The following is a 17500-nucleotide window of genomic DNA, read 5'->3' on the forward strand; positions in this document are numbered from 1 at the left end:
ATATATATATATATATATATATATATATATATATAGCATATATATATATATATAATATATATATATGTATATATGTATATATATATATATATAATATATACATAATATATATATATATATATATATATATATATATATATATATATATATATATATATATATATATATATATATATATAATATATACATAATATATATACATATATATATATATAATATATATATACATATATATATATATATATATATATATAATATATATACATATATATATATATATATATATATATATATACATATATATACATATATATATATATATACATATATACATATATATATATATATATATATATATATATATATATATATATATATATATATATATATATATATATATATATATATATATATATATATATATAAAGCACACAGAAAAATTAAAAAGGTTGTAAATCCTGACCGGTTTCTGCTTTCTATGCCATATTCAAAGGACTTGATATATAGTGTTAAAATTTTTTTTATGTATATATACTAGTATATAGGGCAGTATATACGAACACACAAAATATTCACACATGACGGAAGACCTTACACTCATTACCTTCCGGTTTCCAGCAAGTATTTATGGTAAGAGATTACTAGTTACTGTCCTGCCACACGGAAGTTCAAGGGCCTTATTTGCCGAGTGTTATATATATGTATATATGTATATATATGTATATATATACCTTTTTTTTATGGTCATCCTGTTTTGTTTTTAATGGTCATCCGGTTTTTTTTTTTAATGGTAATCAATCCATAAGAATGACCAGATCCCAACATTACTCAGCTTCCCCTGATCGAGCGACCAGCGTTGCAATGAGCGCGTTACTGCCGTAAATTTTAAAGAGACGCCTCTGTTTCCTGACTGGGGCGGTTCCTGGTAAAATTCTGAGATGTATGCAGCCCTGGTTTTTTTGCCATGCCCCTAGGTTAGGTTAGGTTGGGTTAAATTTTAAGTAATTCCATAATTATATGGATGTGGGAAAACATAATGAGATTATTTTCAAGAAAATTCTATGGGTAGTTTTTTAAGATATATACATATATATATATATATATATGTATATATGTATATATGTATATATATATGTATATATATATATATATATATATATGTATATATATATATATGTATATATATATATATATATATATATATATATATATATATATATATATATATATATATATATATATATATATGTATATATATATATATATATATATGTATATATATATATATATATATATATATATATATATATATATATATATATATATATATATATATGTATATATATATATATATATATGTATATATATATATATATATATATATATATATATATATATGTATATATATATATGTATATATGTATATATATGTATATATATATATATATATATATATATATGTATATATATATGTATATATATATGTATATATATATATGTATATATATATATATGTATATATATGTATATATATATATATATATATGTATATATATATGTATATATATATGTATATATATATATATATGTATATATATGTATATATATATATATATATATGTATATATATGTATATATATGTATATATATGTATATATATATATATATATATATATATATATATATATATATATATATATATATATATATATATATATATATATATATATAGAGCTCCACAGGAGAATGGCTCCCAAGAAAGTTATTATATTTATTTCACAGACGAGACGTATAAGTGTGATTATTAGTGCCATGCTTCTGCCCTCTTCGGTTATTTTGTTGGCTTATGACTCTCCTCATCGGTCATCCATCCAGGTATTGAACAAACCCATCTTTGTCAAACTTCGCTGTTCGCAAGATCAGCGGGAGAGTGGATGAGACGCGTGGACAGAGGGTCTTATTTAGGGTATCATTTTTAAGGTGAAGTGTATGTCCTTTACCATAAGATTGATTGACTCATTTGTATTATCCATCTGATTTTACTGTACATTAAAATGAATCGTTAGAGATTCTTCCGTGTATCACGAGAGGGAAGTGTTCTTGAATGGAGGAAGATTAAGCTGTTGAAAAGTAGGTTTAGCCCCCCAGTGCAACGATTTTTTTTAATCGCCTATGGGAACAAACAATTATTATCTAATATTATTGAATGCAGAGTCATTTTCCGCTTTTAAATAAAAAAAAAAACAGTTCACCAATAAATAATTATTGTGACTAGCCCGCAACTTTTTTTCGAGTAGGAGAATATTTTTGTAAAAAAAAAAAAAAAAACTATCTGTACCGCCTGCAGTGACTTTTTCAGCATCGACGACCCGAGTCGCTGAGACGCCGGGCTTATTAGCAAAGAGCCTGCTCCCTCTGGAAAGTCTAGAGTATGTGAATATCAGAGCTAAGGTTCCTATAACGTTCTTTAATTCAGTGTGCCGGTCGCCGTTTTTCTAGGAGTTACGCCCCCTTTTATCGCCCCCCTCCCCCCGTGCCCTATAAGAAGATTACTACTCTCGATTTCCGTTTCAGCGCTGAATGATCTCACAGGTTCCAGCCTAATTTCAATATTCTGTCCTATAGGATAGAATATAGAATATAAAAAGATGACATTATTTAGGAATTAACCATTTCCAGTAACAATGACCTTATAGTGCATCATCGCTTCCCCAGCTCCTGAGGCTCCCTCTGGCTTTTGTGGGAAGCCCTGTTGGAGGGGACCCTGGGTTTGTTTGCGAGACGCGGGAATAGACCCATTCTGTTGTATCGTGATCCCCAGGCTTCCTTAGGAACCAGCAGAAGAGGGGACCCCTCTGCTAGACCGGGGACCCAAGGCTCCCTTTGGAATCCCTAGAGGATTGCTTCTGATATTAAATTTCTTTTACTCTAATGCTGGGAAAATTCAGCCAACTTGGCTCCTCTTTCTGCGGTTCTTCAAAGGCACTGGATCAGTGTCTTCAAGGACCCATAGAATAGAAGCAGAGTTGTGCACCCTTTTTTTTTTTTCAGTGTTGAACCAAATGAAAATCATTTTATGTGACTTAGACGGCGGAAAATATCTCGCCATCCGAATATTACTATATCCGAACAAGTAATGAAGAGCAATGCTAATTATATGGTCTGTGATCAGTTTGATGTAAACACCGGAACAGAAGTGAAGAACTGTCCAAAGGCGAAATTTTATTGAACGTGCTTACTAACCGCTTTTTATTCAAATTAGAAACAGTTAGAATTCGAATGACGATTTAGGACATTTTAAGAGATCCTTTGTATTTACATATTCAACGACGGCACAGAATTAGCCATGACCTTTATTTACTGAAGACTACTATAAGTGATGCTAACACTATGCTTCTCCATGAGTCATTTTCACAATGTATGTTCTTCCTTTTGGTTTCGTATATCTTTACAAGTTCTCTGAACCAATTAAAAAAAATATACCAGTGAAATGGGCCGGTGGAAGCCAGAACGTTATAGCATCTAAAATGATTTATTATCATTTTCCCAGCGGAGTAAATGTGGTATTTACCCATCTTTGTGAAACTGAAATTATAATTTCAGATTGATTTTATATCGCCACCAGTCTAAAAAAAATTCTAATAAACTTTTCATTTATCTTTGTATAACAACACTTCGAGACCACTAATAATAAATCATTCAGTAACAATAAACCTCCATAAATCGCCTCTGCCTGTCTGTAGATCTACCTGCAGCTTCCTTCCTTTGTCTCGAAACAAAACCCAACATCGATTGATCTAACAGTATTAAGTAGCGTCACACAAGTCATAGACAGTATGACAACACCCAAACAGACACCTCTGCTCATCCGAGAAAAATAGGTTATAGGTCGAGTCGCCGAGTCATAAGGCTTCGTCTGAGTAGGAGCTTCTAGTTTGGCCTTCTTAAGGGAGGGGGGAGTCCGGAGAAAGAAACGACCTTCATTTCGCAGCCTTTGTGAAAGCTGGTCGTTACCCCAAGGCCTCGTCGTCCCCGGGATTGATCTGAGCCTGTTACGTGACCCGGAGCTCTTGATACGTTACGCCGGTGTGTCGTATGCGCTTTGATGCGTTGGAAATATATAAAAAGGGTAGGCAGACGGCTTGAGTTCTCATCAAGCTCTGGGTTTTGGGGTTATTTGATGTCACAGTTATCGTAAAAAGTCAGATTTACGTAAATTGGATTTAGGATTAGAGTTAAAGTTGAAATTCCCTCACCTTTGGATTTGTCAATATAAATAACCTCATCCTGAGAAAAAGTGACCTTAATTGTAGTTAAGCAATTGGGCAAAAAAAAAAAAAAAGTTCTTACAATCTTTATTTACTCTAAGACAGGGTATTGAAGAAAAGCACAAGGGTATTCGCCATTTTTATAAATCCTGTGTTGCTTGATCCCTTGTGAGAGAGAGAGAGAGAATGTTAGGAAAATGTTTAAGAAAAAATCTGAGTGTATTGGAGAGAGAGAAAATAAAGTCACACACTGCACATCGAATCGCATCATATGACAAAATCGAGTGTCGAACATTTTCATAATCACCTTATCAAATCCATCATCATTATTAGATGCCACACGCTGTCGTGCTCCTGAGAATCTTTGAAATTCCCTTAAGTTCATTTTAATCCGATTATGTTTCTTTCTCTCCGTTGAGCAACCACGACGCTAAGCGTATTTGGAAGACTAAAAGGTAGTTCACGTGCCATTCTTCAAAAGAGAAAGAAACCCAGCAGCTATAATCCGTGTTACACGCGCTGCGTGATTTTGACACGGAAGCAGCCGCCGCAGACCTTCCTATGGCCAATGTCGGTACAATACTCACTCACTCTCGCCTTGTATATATATATATATATATATATATATATATATATATATATATCAATTAGATACCATCCAGTTTGAATGAGGTCCTTTTAGTAATTCTACTAATGCACAGAACAATTGTGTATGTGATAAAGTTAATATATATATATATATATATATATATATATATATATATATATATATATATATATATATATATATATATATATATATATATATATATATATATATATAATTTAACACTGGCTAGCTTCTGTTCTAAGTAACCTGGTCTGTTGTCTCTTGCCCCTTTTAAAGACAGAAAAAACTGGTTTGTCAAGTCAACTGGTTAATCTGAATACCTTGAACCCCGATTTCTCCTTTGCTTAAGAAAATTCATGCATATTAAATCATATTTTGGCAGTTTAGAGCTACAAATAGAAACAAGAGAAAAAAAAAGTACTTGAGATTGTTTCCAATGATTTTTACCCGTGGTACAGAACCTTCAGTCCCTAAAAATGGAAAAAAAGGTGAATAAAAGAACCATGTAGAATTTTGTGACTTTATTTGTGCCGTATTAGACTGGCGTGAGCGTCAGATAGGCATGGCAACATGGGTGGGTCTCCCGGTTGATGATTCATCCTTCAACCCACGTCCATTGCCATGGGCCTGAAACGCCCACACTGAAAGCTCCTTGTAGCGCGAGGAATGTGAAGAGGCGTAGTAGTGTGTTGGCGTCGACCAAGGCGATAATCTTGACCCTTCTCTTGTCAAGTGGGTGGAAGAGCAGGTCTATACTGCCCACAGTTCCAGGGTCAGGATTCCTTTTATAACATTAGTGTAGGTGGGAAATTGGACTGGGATGTGAATACGTGTATTAAAGGGACTTTTAATGATGGTTTGGGCGGTGGGATGGAAAAGATAGCAGCCTTTCTCTTGATGTATGTGGGAGGGACAGGGTCAAGGGAAGCCATACCTTGTTTTTTAAACTTTCTTGTAAGGTCTGTAGAGGCCATTCAGTTAAGTTTAAGAGGAATTCGGAGTACTCCAGTGGAAAGGGAATGGAGATATCCTAATCAAAGGGATGTCTGGAGGAATTGCCTTAGGGGTCTATGCCTACCATCCTCACAGGACCAAGGACAGCACACACTGCCTTCCTGGTATATTCTTTGAAGGCTTGACAAAATGGAGAAATCCGATATCAAAACCGTAACATAATTTGTATAAAAGCTATATAATTCTACTTTTGTTTGAATAACTCACTTAGATTAAAGCACAAAGGGAACGAGAAGGATTCCTGCGCTGCTGTGAGTTAAAGCGACATGAACCTTCGACTTATTGCTACAGAATCTAATAACGATGAGCGAATGAGAGATCTGAACAGCCACTGGCTCAACCCTTCATCCTAGGCTGAAGCACAAAGACACCATCATCTCCAACTTTTTATTTTTATTTTACTTTTTTTTTTCAAAGACAAAGCTGCTGATGATAATGGCAGTGATATAAGCAACACCCACGAAGGAAAGGGATATCATCGCCAAGAGTCCTTTAATGGGTCATGGCAAGTAATCCTCTTCTCGGTAGAAAGTTAGTGTAGCCGTTTGCTAGTTGAAGACTGAACCAATTGAAAAAAACTTCCTGGCTAGTAAAAATGATCTAGTGTATTATGACGTTTATGAATGATAATAAGCAACGCGCACATCGATTTGCATAAGTGGTATTTGATGCATAAGTAAAATGTCAACATCTGTCATGCTTTAAACAAACTCATGTCTTTCTTTTATAGTCAAGGACGACAGAACATTTTTAGATTACTAGATGCAAACTTGGATTCAGCACAGCAAATCTATGTGACAAATTGCCATTCGAGTTTGATTATTGCAGCTTTTAGTTTAGGCAGCTTCTGGTTCAGCATCCTCTTCGTATTCGCCAATGTCATCTTCATCGTCAACGCTGGCTTCTTGGTATTGCTGGTATTCAGATACCAAGTCATTCATGTTAGATTCTGCCTCAGTGAACTCCATCTCGTCCATTCCCTCACCTGTGTACCAGTGGAGGAAAGCCTTTCGCTTGTACATAGCAGTGAACTGCTCAGAGATGCGCTTGAACAGCTCTTGGATAGCGGTTGAGTTACCAATGAAAGTGGAGGCCATCTTGATGCCTCTTGGTGGGATATCACAGACAGCAGTCTTTACGTTGTTGGGGATCCATTCCACGAAGTATGAAGAATTCTTGCTCTGGATGTTGTACATCTGTTCGTCGACTTCCTTCATGGACATCTTTCCTCTGAAAACAGCAGCGACAGTGAGGTAGCGGCCATGGCGTGGGTCACAAGCAGCCATCATGTTCTTTGCATCGAACATCTGTTGGGTGAGTTCAGGGACAGTGAGGGCACGGTACTGCTGTGACCCTCGGGCAGTGAGTGGAGCGAAGCCTGGCATGAAGAAGTGCAGACGGGGGAAAGGTACCATGTTCACAGCCAGTTTCCTAAGATCTGCATTGAGCTGTCCAGGGAAGCGGAGGCAAGTAGTAATACCAGACATTGTGAGTGAGACCAGATGGTTCAAGTCACCATAGGTTGGGTTCATGAGCTTGAGAGTTCTGAAGCAGATATCATAGAGAGCTTCGTTGTCAATACAGTAGGTCTGATCAGTATTTTCTACCAACTGGTGAATTGAAAGGGTGGCATTGTAGGGCTCAACGACAGTATCTGATACCTAAAAAGAAAAGGGATATAACCTTAAGCACTGGCATGGAAATGGAAGTTGCACTGACAGAGTACTGAAATAGCACAGTATTTAATTCACTATATTAGGTGCAAAATGCACTGCAGAAATCAGGCAACCTTTCATTGTACTTGCTCCTATGTCTTGTTCAGTTTACAATACAGAACTAAAAAAAGGAAATTTTTGCTTTTTTTCCATTAACTGGGTCCCTTACCTTGGGGGATGGTACAACAGAGAATGTGTTCATAATCCTGTCAGGGAATTCTTCTCGGATTTTAGAAACGAGGAGGGTACCCATGCCTGATCCGGTGCCTCCACCAAGGGAGTGTGTCAGTTGGAATCCCTGTAGGCAATCGCAATTCTCGGCTTCTTTCCTTACAACATCCAATACAGAGTCGACTAATTCAGCACCTTCAGTGTAGTGACCTTTTGCCCAGTTGTTACCAGCACCAGACTGACCTATGAGGAATCAACAGAATATATATTAGTTTCATGGAAAAAATTTATATGTGGTATAGATTGATTAGTCAACTTTATATATGTCAATTTGGACTGCATTATTATTTACACTAGAGAATATTACATTCAGCAGATTCTATACTGTAGAAATGTTAAACTCACAATTAAGTCTCTGGAAACACAACAGCATACTTCATGAAGATAATTTTAAAGTAAATTTTAATCAACATTTTGAGACGTGTTACACAAATAAACATAGTCTTTCACTGCTAAATATTCATGCATTTTCTTAAACTATTAAAGCCAGCATCATCAGGCATGAGCTTAAATACTATACATGCATTTTAAAAATATCTGCTAATTGGCAAAAATCTTAAGTTATCAGATGATGCAAGGATTTTATTTAATAGGAATTAATTTTTAAGTTATTTTTAGGGTCATTAAGAACCTTTCATTTTAAAATTTGCTAAAAATTATTAGTTTTTGCAAACTACGTAATTGTTTTGTTAAGAATGGTACCAAAGAGGATGAAAAGACGCAACAATTTTGTACATGTTGCACCTAAAGGTAAACGACTGACAACTGGAATTCAGGCTGCTCACAAAGTGGCCCCATTCCGTGGGGCAGCTCGACTTTCTACTAACCAAAGACGATGTGCTCGGGCTTAAAGAGGGGTCCAAGAGGTCCAGATCTGATGGAGTCCATGGTGCCAGGTTCCAGGTCTACCAGGACAGCGCGGGGCACGAACTTGCCCTTGTTCCCTTCGCTGTTAATAAGCAGTAATAAAATCTCAGACTGTCTGCTCTTGGAATCTTTAATTACCCATTTGTGGCCGTGAAACATTGCCTTGCCGTTGATGCACAGTCTATTGTGTGAAAGCCAGTCTAATGTGATCTAACTCACTATGCACTAAGTCCTATCAAAGTAGAAAACCCTTGCATTTTTTGTTTGTAAGTCCATGCAATACATCATCACAGCTACTGAATCTCCAGAGAACACCGAGAGGCAGCGTTCTGGTTGGGACTGTTTTCTTGGAAGATGTTTATAACTGTTTTTTGTAACATCCTTGCAGGCAGAAAGATTGATTGATAGGTCATGTTATTTTCCCTTGGAATTGTCCTACTAAAATAAATCTTGAATATAATTAAATGCAACGTTTTCTATGTCAAAGATGCTACTCGTGTGTGGTCAGGCGATTTTTATACAATTACATGCAACAAGTAGACCAAAAAAAAAAAATGTGCTTAAGATTGTGTATCATTCAGTAACACTAGACTGTGCTCACAGCTAAAGCAATGTTACACAGGTCATTATAATGCAAGCTTCTTCAAACACCTCCAAACAAATATAAGAGATACTGTGTATAATAAAAAGTGACAATTAACATACATAAAAGTGACAATTAACATACTTTGGCCACCAAGCTGTCCATAAAGGAAAGTCTGCGTATTTTAGAATGAAATAAAAACATGATTTCTGATCTGTTTGGAAGTACGTGAAGATAGTAACTGACATCTATTAAAACATATAAAGCTGCAAAGCAAACTAACATCTAGATTAGTAAAACATATTAGAAATGTGTTGAATGCCTTTAATGCTAAACCACCAGTCAACACCTGTTGCCCATCAATGGGCTTGAGGTATTTTTTCAGAGGTCGATCATCAAGGACAGTTTTAGTGTCGTTATTGTAAACTCCCGGAAAGTTCCGTTCCCGTGAGTGAGTGTGCATTATGTGCAATTGTTAAAAAGATTAGGACCCCTGCTGAGTTCAAAGACTGATGAATTCTGCAGGGGGGGGGAGGATTTAGACATCGTTTAGTGGTTACATGATCCCGAGAATTTCCATAGCTCGTCGGAAAGTGTTAGGCATTTGCTGTGTTAGCATCCCAGAGACCAGGGCTCGGGGGAGGCGTGTTGACTGACAGCAACTGTGACATACCAAAAACAAAGTGGCTTGGTTTGAAGAGTTCTCCCAGAGGTCCTGCTTTGACAGAGTCCATTGTGCCGGGTTCAAGATCCACCAATATAGCCCTGGGCACATATTTCCCAGGGGCACCCTCACTGCGAAGGGGCAAAGGTTATTTCTCATGGGAAAGTGGGTAGCGCACCTCGAAACATTTAGTGTGATAAAATTATATTATAGATTTGAATGCTACGATAAAGAGTAGTGAGAGAGGAAGTGGACGGGGTGATACACAGGGTATGATTTCTGATTTTCTTTAGTTTGTAATGCCCTAGCCATCCTTTGTACATTTAGTTCTAAGTAGTATATTGATCTTAAGGGTAATATATTGATCTTAAGGGTGATGTAAAAATTGATGTAATGATTCACATTGCACAAAATTTAAATTCTATCAAGACCTAAGGAATTGCATTGACCAACGCTAGGAAAACATTGAAAGGGGAAACAGAAGACATGTTGAACTATTGTTTTACCTGTAGTATACATTAATTCTTTCTAGCTGCAGTTCTCTAACGTCGTGGGGCACGTTCTCCCTGAGGGTACCGGCAGGGGTGAGGCCATGTTCGTCACTGATGATTTCCCAGAACTGAAAAGAAGAAGATTATATATTTAGTATGTTTGTTTGTACGTTACTCCTTCAGCGCATGAAAAAATGAGACTGAAAAACGTGAAATTGAAATTCATTTCCCGGAGCACACGAATGAAGTGCAGTAAAATTTTCCAACACGAGGAGCGAGACAAAAACATGAAGTTCATTCTCCCCAAATTTACTCAGAGATTACTCCTCTCCTCCCCCGCCCTTCCACAACCCCTTCCCAAGAGACAATATCATTACAAGCTGGGGAAAGACGTATCATTTCCAACACATCTATAATAAAGGTCCATTCGTCAAGCTTCATATAACTGCCTCGGATTATAGTGTCCGGCCATCATAGCAAACAAAAAGAAATGTGACGTGGTATTTTAAACAAAAACGAAAAACCACTGCTTGCAACATTATACTTTTTTTCTCGTCAGTAAGACAACCTAAGTACACAAGCAGTGTATAAGACCTCATCAGTCATGAACGTCGGAAGTATTTTGTAGAACACATACCTATCAGTGTTAAATTTATATTTGAAGCTTTTTATACATCAAAGTATACAGTAATTTTTGAATGTGTAACATTCAGAATGTATATTTGAAGCGTTGAATGCAACCAAATGTACAATAATTTATGATTACCATTTAGCACTAAGAATGTATGACTTATACCATTTAGCACTAAGAATGTATGACTTATACCATTTAGCACTAAGAATGTGACTTAATTCATGTACCGGGTAACAGTTAACTAAGAAAACACGCACGGCTGAAGGCGCAGCAGCGCATTTAGCGTCCGTGCGTGCGTCCGTACAGTATCTGCGCCAGGGTAATGTGACTGTGACCGTTCCGAAGAGCTCAGGAGCCTCTAAATTATTCATGATAACTTCCGGTGGGGCGAGCGAGCGATTCGGATCTCTTGATACCGTAACTCCTCCGTCATTGCGGCTGGCTCGTATCCCCCCTCCCCCGCCCTGGCGTCGCCAACACAGTCTGAAGGGGCGTTTTCCTCTCCTTTGTTTTCCTCAAGTTTCGGTTGGTGGAAGTTTTCTACGAATAGTGTTTCCAATTTGGAATTTTGAGTTTATTTATTTATATCTTTTGTTTATTATTTTATTTATGGTTTGATAGTAAGAACATTTGTTTCTTTGTGTAAAGTTGTGGGGAAATGCTTGTTTTCGAGTTTTTGCTCTTGTGAAAAGCTGTGTAATTGTAGGTAGGCAAGCATAACATAATTGGCAAAATATATTACGCGTACTGTTTATTTATCGTTGGAATTTACTCCTTAGTATTATAGTTATATTTACCTTATACTGGTACTTATTTACCGCTTTTTAAATTTGTTTCGGACTATCTGCGCATTCCTGTAAACTATCCAACATCACGGAAGGCTTTCACACTGGCACTTTCACCATCATCACTTCTCAGCTTTGTGTTCTCTCAAGGATCTGCCAAAGCAGAAACGAAAGAGGCTCCAGGAAGAGCTTCGGAAGTTGCACGTAATTAGATACGTCGGTGAATCACGCGCGCGAGACAAATATGCAATAGCTCATGTCTATCGTCCACACTCGTCTTCGTACACGGCCGAACGATCTTTCTCCCCCCCCGCCCCTCTTTCTCCGCGATAGATGTTTTCGCGAATACTTTCGCAACTGGAGTTGGATGGTGAAGTGACCGTTTAATGGTGTGATTGTGAGGAGTAGGTCGTTCTCCTTCAGTCGATTTTCTTTCATTTAGTTTATTTTTTTGCTTACTGTCTCAGTTAAATTAAACTTCCATTTCTCAATCACCATCTCCGTAGATCTTTAGTTTTGCTTTTTGTCATAGGTTTAACACACACCCACAAACACAATATATATATATATATATATATATATATATATATATATATATATATATATATATATTGTGTGTGTGTGTGTGTGTGGATACACATAATTATATCCAGTTACAACAAAATACTCGTCAGCAAGGAAGCCAAGTTACCGCCAGTGAGAAAAAACTAGAAGAAACCTCAGTTAAGTCTATTATCCATCGCCGTTATTTTCACACATAAACTAAAAAAAAGAGAAGTAACTTCGTTACCGCAAGCGTGCCGGTGTAACCTTCTGGCCAAGGTTTGCCCACGCTTGACAAGGCTGTAGGAAGGAATCTCCTGACAGAGAGAGAGAGAGAGAGAGAGAGAGAGAGAGAGAGAGAGAGAGAGAGAGAGATTTAAAAGAAGTGACTATTGGCACACAGTGCTTGAATGATGACGCGACGACATTCGTACGAAAGCTACAAACTGTGTTATCTTATTTAGATAAATGGTTGTCAACCCACTGCCTCCCAGTGCATTTAGTTATAGCAACAACGAGAGAGAGAGAGAGAGAGTCTGGGTCAAGTGGGAGTGGCAGGAATCTGGCCGGACCTTCTCCCAACTGGTTTCGGATGACCTGTAGTTAAGGATGGCGTCCTCGATTTTGATAGAATCTCTCTCTCTCTAGAAGTAATAAGGCTTTAAAGCTTATACTGATGCATTTCATTATGTTCCCAAGATTATTTTTCAAATAAAGTATTTTGATCATACGAGAGATAATCACAAGCACGAATTCCACCACTTCCTTAATTTAGCTTCATTAGACCACCACTCTTTCAAACCGCTACTAATTAAAGATGATTATCAATTATCCGTTACGATAATTAAGTAGGCAAGAATTTCGGATTAACCCACTTCTCAAGAAGCGTTGGTTAATGTTGAAGATAAGCTGGCTGGGTTCGATTTGGGGTAGTAGGCCGAGGTGGACTAGAATCCTAGACATGAGAACATATGACTAAAAGACTCCTTGTATCCAAATTCCTAATCCTCCTCTCTTATGTCACTTTCCTTAACCCTAAAAAGGCGCGATTTTGTAACAAGTTACGTTTATTCCCTGTGACAGTATGGAAATGAAGGCTGCTGAAGAAGGACGGACTACTTATGCATCCAATAAGGCATGACTTGTTGCCAACTCGAAGCGCGAATGTTCTGGAAGGGTGGGGAGCTGGTTACAACATAACTCCCCTCTTCCCCGCCCCTTTGTAGGACGATATCTCTCGTTCGGGTCATAGGAACTATACTTAGTTCATGCTTCAGGCAGAGACAAACTGAAGCTTTAATTTTAACCTAATTTAGCTATAGTAAGATCTGTATATTTTCATATATAAAAAGATATGGGAATATTTTGTACTTATGGAGATTGGGCATAGGAATGATATCAAGAGATTGTCATATTTTACATGGATAAAATGTATTATGTGAAAATCGATGTACGAATGGAACAGCTTTGGGCAGAGGAAAGAAAATATCTAAAACTTGATCGCAAAAGACGAAGAATAGAACTTCGTTCTGTTTGTAGTGAGGAAAAAGGACCTGGCACCATAAGTGTTCATGATTTGTGTACCAAGTTGCGACGGAAATTGGCTCAATCTACATATAACTGCAGAGCGCTAATCACAAATTCATCTGTGAAACGAGATGGAATGTGTTTGGTTGGTTGAGGTCATAACGGCATTTAAAAACTTCCCGTCTTTCAGGCTAAGATGATCAGTGCGCAACTGTCTTGTGGTCATTCTCCGCTAACTAGAGCTAGGAGTTTCTCTCTCTCTCTCTCTCTCTCTCTCTCTCTCTCTCTCTCTCTCTCTCTCTCTCTCTACCACAAAGTATACTGAGCACATGCATATTTTTTTTTAGCGAACTATAATTTCTCTTGTTCTTTTCTGCTATGTAGTACTAGGGTTCTCTCTCTCTCTCTCTCTCTCTCTCTCTCTCTCTCTCTCTCTACCATCACCTGGGAGACTTATAATACTCTTATTTGAACGAGCTGTGTCATTTTCTCATCCTTCTTCCTCTATTGTTTCTCGTTCACACACCCAAAGGCACGGATGCAACCAGCGAATATGCCAGCCATGATGTCATAGGGGGGAGAGGTGGGTGGGAGAAGGAAACACTCCAACACCCCCACCCCTCCCTCCCTCTTCCCAGATCACCCCATCCACCTGAATCATCCCTGGGTAAAGGACCCGTCTCCGCCATCTTTAAATACCTTCTCATCATTATCTCGTCAAACTACTGAGTTCCTTCTAAGTTTGTTTTCTTCGGTGGGTCTTGCAGGGATGTGTTTTGCGTCCCTTGGCTGGGGAGGCATTATTATTATGATCATTATTATTATTATTATTATTATTATTATTATTGTTGTTGTTGTTGTTGTTCTATTGATATTGCCATGATGTAAATCTCTCTCTCTCTCTCTCTCTCTCTCTCTCTCTCTCTCTCTCTCTCTCTCTCTCTCTCTCTCATATGTTTTAACCATTCCGCCTCCATTAGCATTCTCGATGTGTGACTTCCTTTTGTTGTGCCAATCTTCCTCTCGCGAAAAAGGCCAAGTAGATAAAACACAGCAATCAAGAAAAAAAAGAAAACACAAAAAAACGAGAATATAGGTCACGACCTTCAAACATATGGTTTCAAATGACAGTCTTAACTTCAGGTCGCACCGTTAGCGCTTAATGGCTTCGTTCAAGATAAAGCACCGCAGCGAAAAAAAAAAAATGTGTCTTGAAGAATTACTCCGGTGATGAACGGGGCTGTGTTCATTTTTTTTATTAGCATATTGTAAGATTTTTTAAGGCTCATGAAATGTAGAATGAATGTGCAATGTTCAGTGACAAGAATTTTTTTTATTGGATTTCTTTAATGCTCAATCAGAATGCGACAGTGAAGATTGATTGAAAATAATAATTATTGGCGATTTATCGTTCAGATTTCCAGTTCAGAGCTTCATTCATACTAAGCTACTCATCGCATTAATATTATTCAGGTTTCCATGTTTCTGAAGAGCTAATATAATCCGTTTGTTGGTCTTTAGTGTTAAGGACAAGAGAAAGCTTAGAAAGCTCACAAGGTCGTGTTGCCTCGTAGGGGGTTAGTGCCGTCAATGAACTTCATGCGGTGCAATGTAGGCATTACTGAAGGTTCTTTGCAGTGTCCCTTCGGCCCCTAGGTGCAACTGGTTTCATTCCTTTTACTGTACCTCCGTTCATATTATCTTTCTTCCATGTTACTGTCCACCCTCTCCTAACAGTTGATTCATAATGCAACTGGGAGGTTTTCCTCCTGTTACACCTTTCAAACCTTTTCACTGTCAATTTCCGATTCAGCCCTGAATGGCGTAGTTGCCCAAGTGCTTGGCTTGTATACCTAAAATCTGTCAATCTATCAATCAATCACAAGGTCGCTAATTCTCGAAAGGTGTACCGTGCAGAGAATAACATTAAAAAAAAAAGAAAAGAAAACTAATGATTCTTCTAAATTCATCGACAGCACCAGTAACAAAATATCAGACTTGAAAGAATATTCGACTAGCTTCGACATTTTATTTTAATCAATAATTTTGAAGGGTGAAATGCTTTCTCCGTCGATATTTGTGGTAAGGCGTCAAGCATCTTATTATCATTATTGCTAACCACGATTAAAATTCTGCCAGCTTTGCAAAGCATTTCATAGTGGCACGTGAAACCAAAGACTGCTTGATGATATTTGCGACCAACAAGGTCAACATCAGAATTTGTAAACATATTGCTTTGTCAAGTGAAGCAAATCAAATGCTTCCTTGCAGTGCTTCCCGGCGACAGCACGCGATTGCAATTGTAGTGCTTCATAACAACTGAGTAGGAAAATAAATCGACATTAAAAAAAAACGCACTGTATATGTATAAATATATACTGTATATGTGTGTGTGTGCATGTGTACTTATATAAATACCACTTATTTGCAAGGACAAAGTTGCGTGAGAGAGAGAGAGAGAGAGAGAGAGAGAGAGAGAGAGAGAGAGAGAGAGAGAGAAACACATTCCAGTGCCCCGCAGGATCCGTGTTTGTGGAAGGAAACCACTGAGTAATGACATTACTAATGGAGAAAGGGATGGGGGGTAGGAGGTGGGACAAAGTTAGGGAGCTGGCCAGGACTAGGACACAAGAGAAAATAGGGAGAAGGGGAGGGAGAGGGAGTGAGGATGGCTGAGGGGGAGGGGACAGGACTCGTGTAGAATTTGCCGGTCCCATTTTGTGTCCGCCCCTCTAAATTCAAGCTTAGGTGAGTTCAAGGTCCCACAACGACTCGTGGACTTAAGGATTCTGATTGAGGATATATAAACCAGGAACTTCCAAGGCAGATGAAGCAAGTGCAGATTTTTTTGAGGGGGATTGATATACATTCTTTTAATACTTTTTGTGTTGTATTCTTTATAGTCTTAGTAAAATCGGATTCTGATTGAGGATATATAAACCATGAACTTCCAAGGCAGATGAAGCAAGTGCAGATTTTTTTTCGTTGGGCGTGAGTGATGTTCATTCTTTTAATATTTTTTGTGTTGTATTCTTTATATCTTAGTAAAACCGTAGAAGTGTTTAGGTGTACAAGTGAAAACACATTTTTTAACACTAAAACCGTAAGAAGTGTTTAGGTGTACAAGTGAAAACACATTTTTAAACACTTTAATTGACGTAACCTATTTTATACCAGACAGTTCAGTGCATCGTCTTTGTTTCTTGTGATGATATTAAACTTCCTCCAGTCTTAATGGTTAAAGACTTAAATTTTACCTCCTCATTCTTGTCTTTCGTCTTGAGAACACCCATTTGCATAATGCTAATTACATGTACTAAAAGTACACCTGAACTTTCGGCAACTCATTATCGTTAACAGCAACATAACAAACTCGGAGAACTAACTAATTACATGTCATTCATAGCCAGCGTCTTGTTATGACCCTTCGGCCATCTTTTGAGTCGGCGCCGCAAAAAAAAAAAAAAAAATCATAATTTATGGAAATACGCAACATTAACCCCAAACACCTGCCGGAGCTGCTGCTACACCTGCTCTTCCTGATGGATGTTGTGAAGGTCGAGCTTGG

General features: G+C 37.4%; 2 protein-coding genes across 5 annotated transcripts in view; one reads left to right on the forward strand and one right to left on the reverse strand.

Annotated features, from left to right (window-relative positions):
* Positions 1-17500, forward strand: part of Prp39 (pre-mRNA processing factor 39) — a 165198-nt gene that overhangs the window by 20410 nt on the left and 127288 nt on the right. The gene's annotated exons all lie outside the window — the stretch shown is intronic.
* Positions 5385-17500, reverse strand: part of LOC136840154 (tubulin beta-4B chain-like) — a 24082-nt gene continuing 11966 nt past the window's right edge. The window contains exons 2-5 of one of the 3 annotated variants that reach the window (XM_067106591.1): positions 10459-10571; positions 9962-10083; positions 7777-8021; positions 5385-7553 (exon numbers count right to left, since the gene is read on the reverse strand). In XM_067106591.1, coding sequence (XP_066962692.1) covers positions 6729-7553; positions 7777-8021; positions 9962-10083; positions 10459-10571 — 1305 coding nt within the window. In that variant the 3' untranslated portion in view covers positions 5385-6728. Of the gene's footprint in view, positions 7554-7776; positions 8022-8665; positions 10084-10458; positions 10572-17500 lie in introns of all 3 variants that reach the window. The other 2 variants (XM_067106592.1, XM_067106594.1) reach the window with 2 other exon arrangements.

The sequence above is a fragment of the Macrobrachium rosenbergii genome, chromosome 7 (assembly GCF_040412425.1).
Source record: "Macrobrachium rosenbergii isolate ZJJX-2024 chromosome 7, ASM4041242v1, whole genome shotgun sequence".
NCBI classification, from domain to species: domain Eukaryota; kingdom Metazoa; phylum Arthropoda; class Malacostraca; order Decapoda; family Palaemonidae; genus Macrobrachium; species Macrobrachium rosenbergii.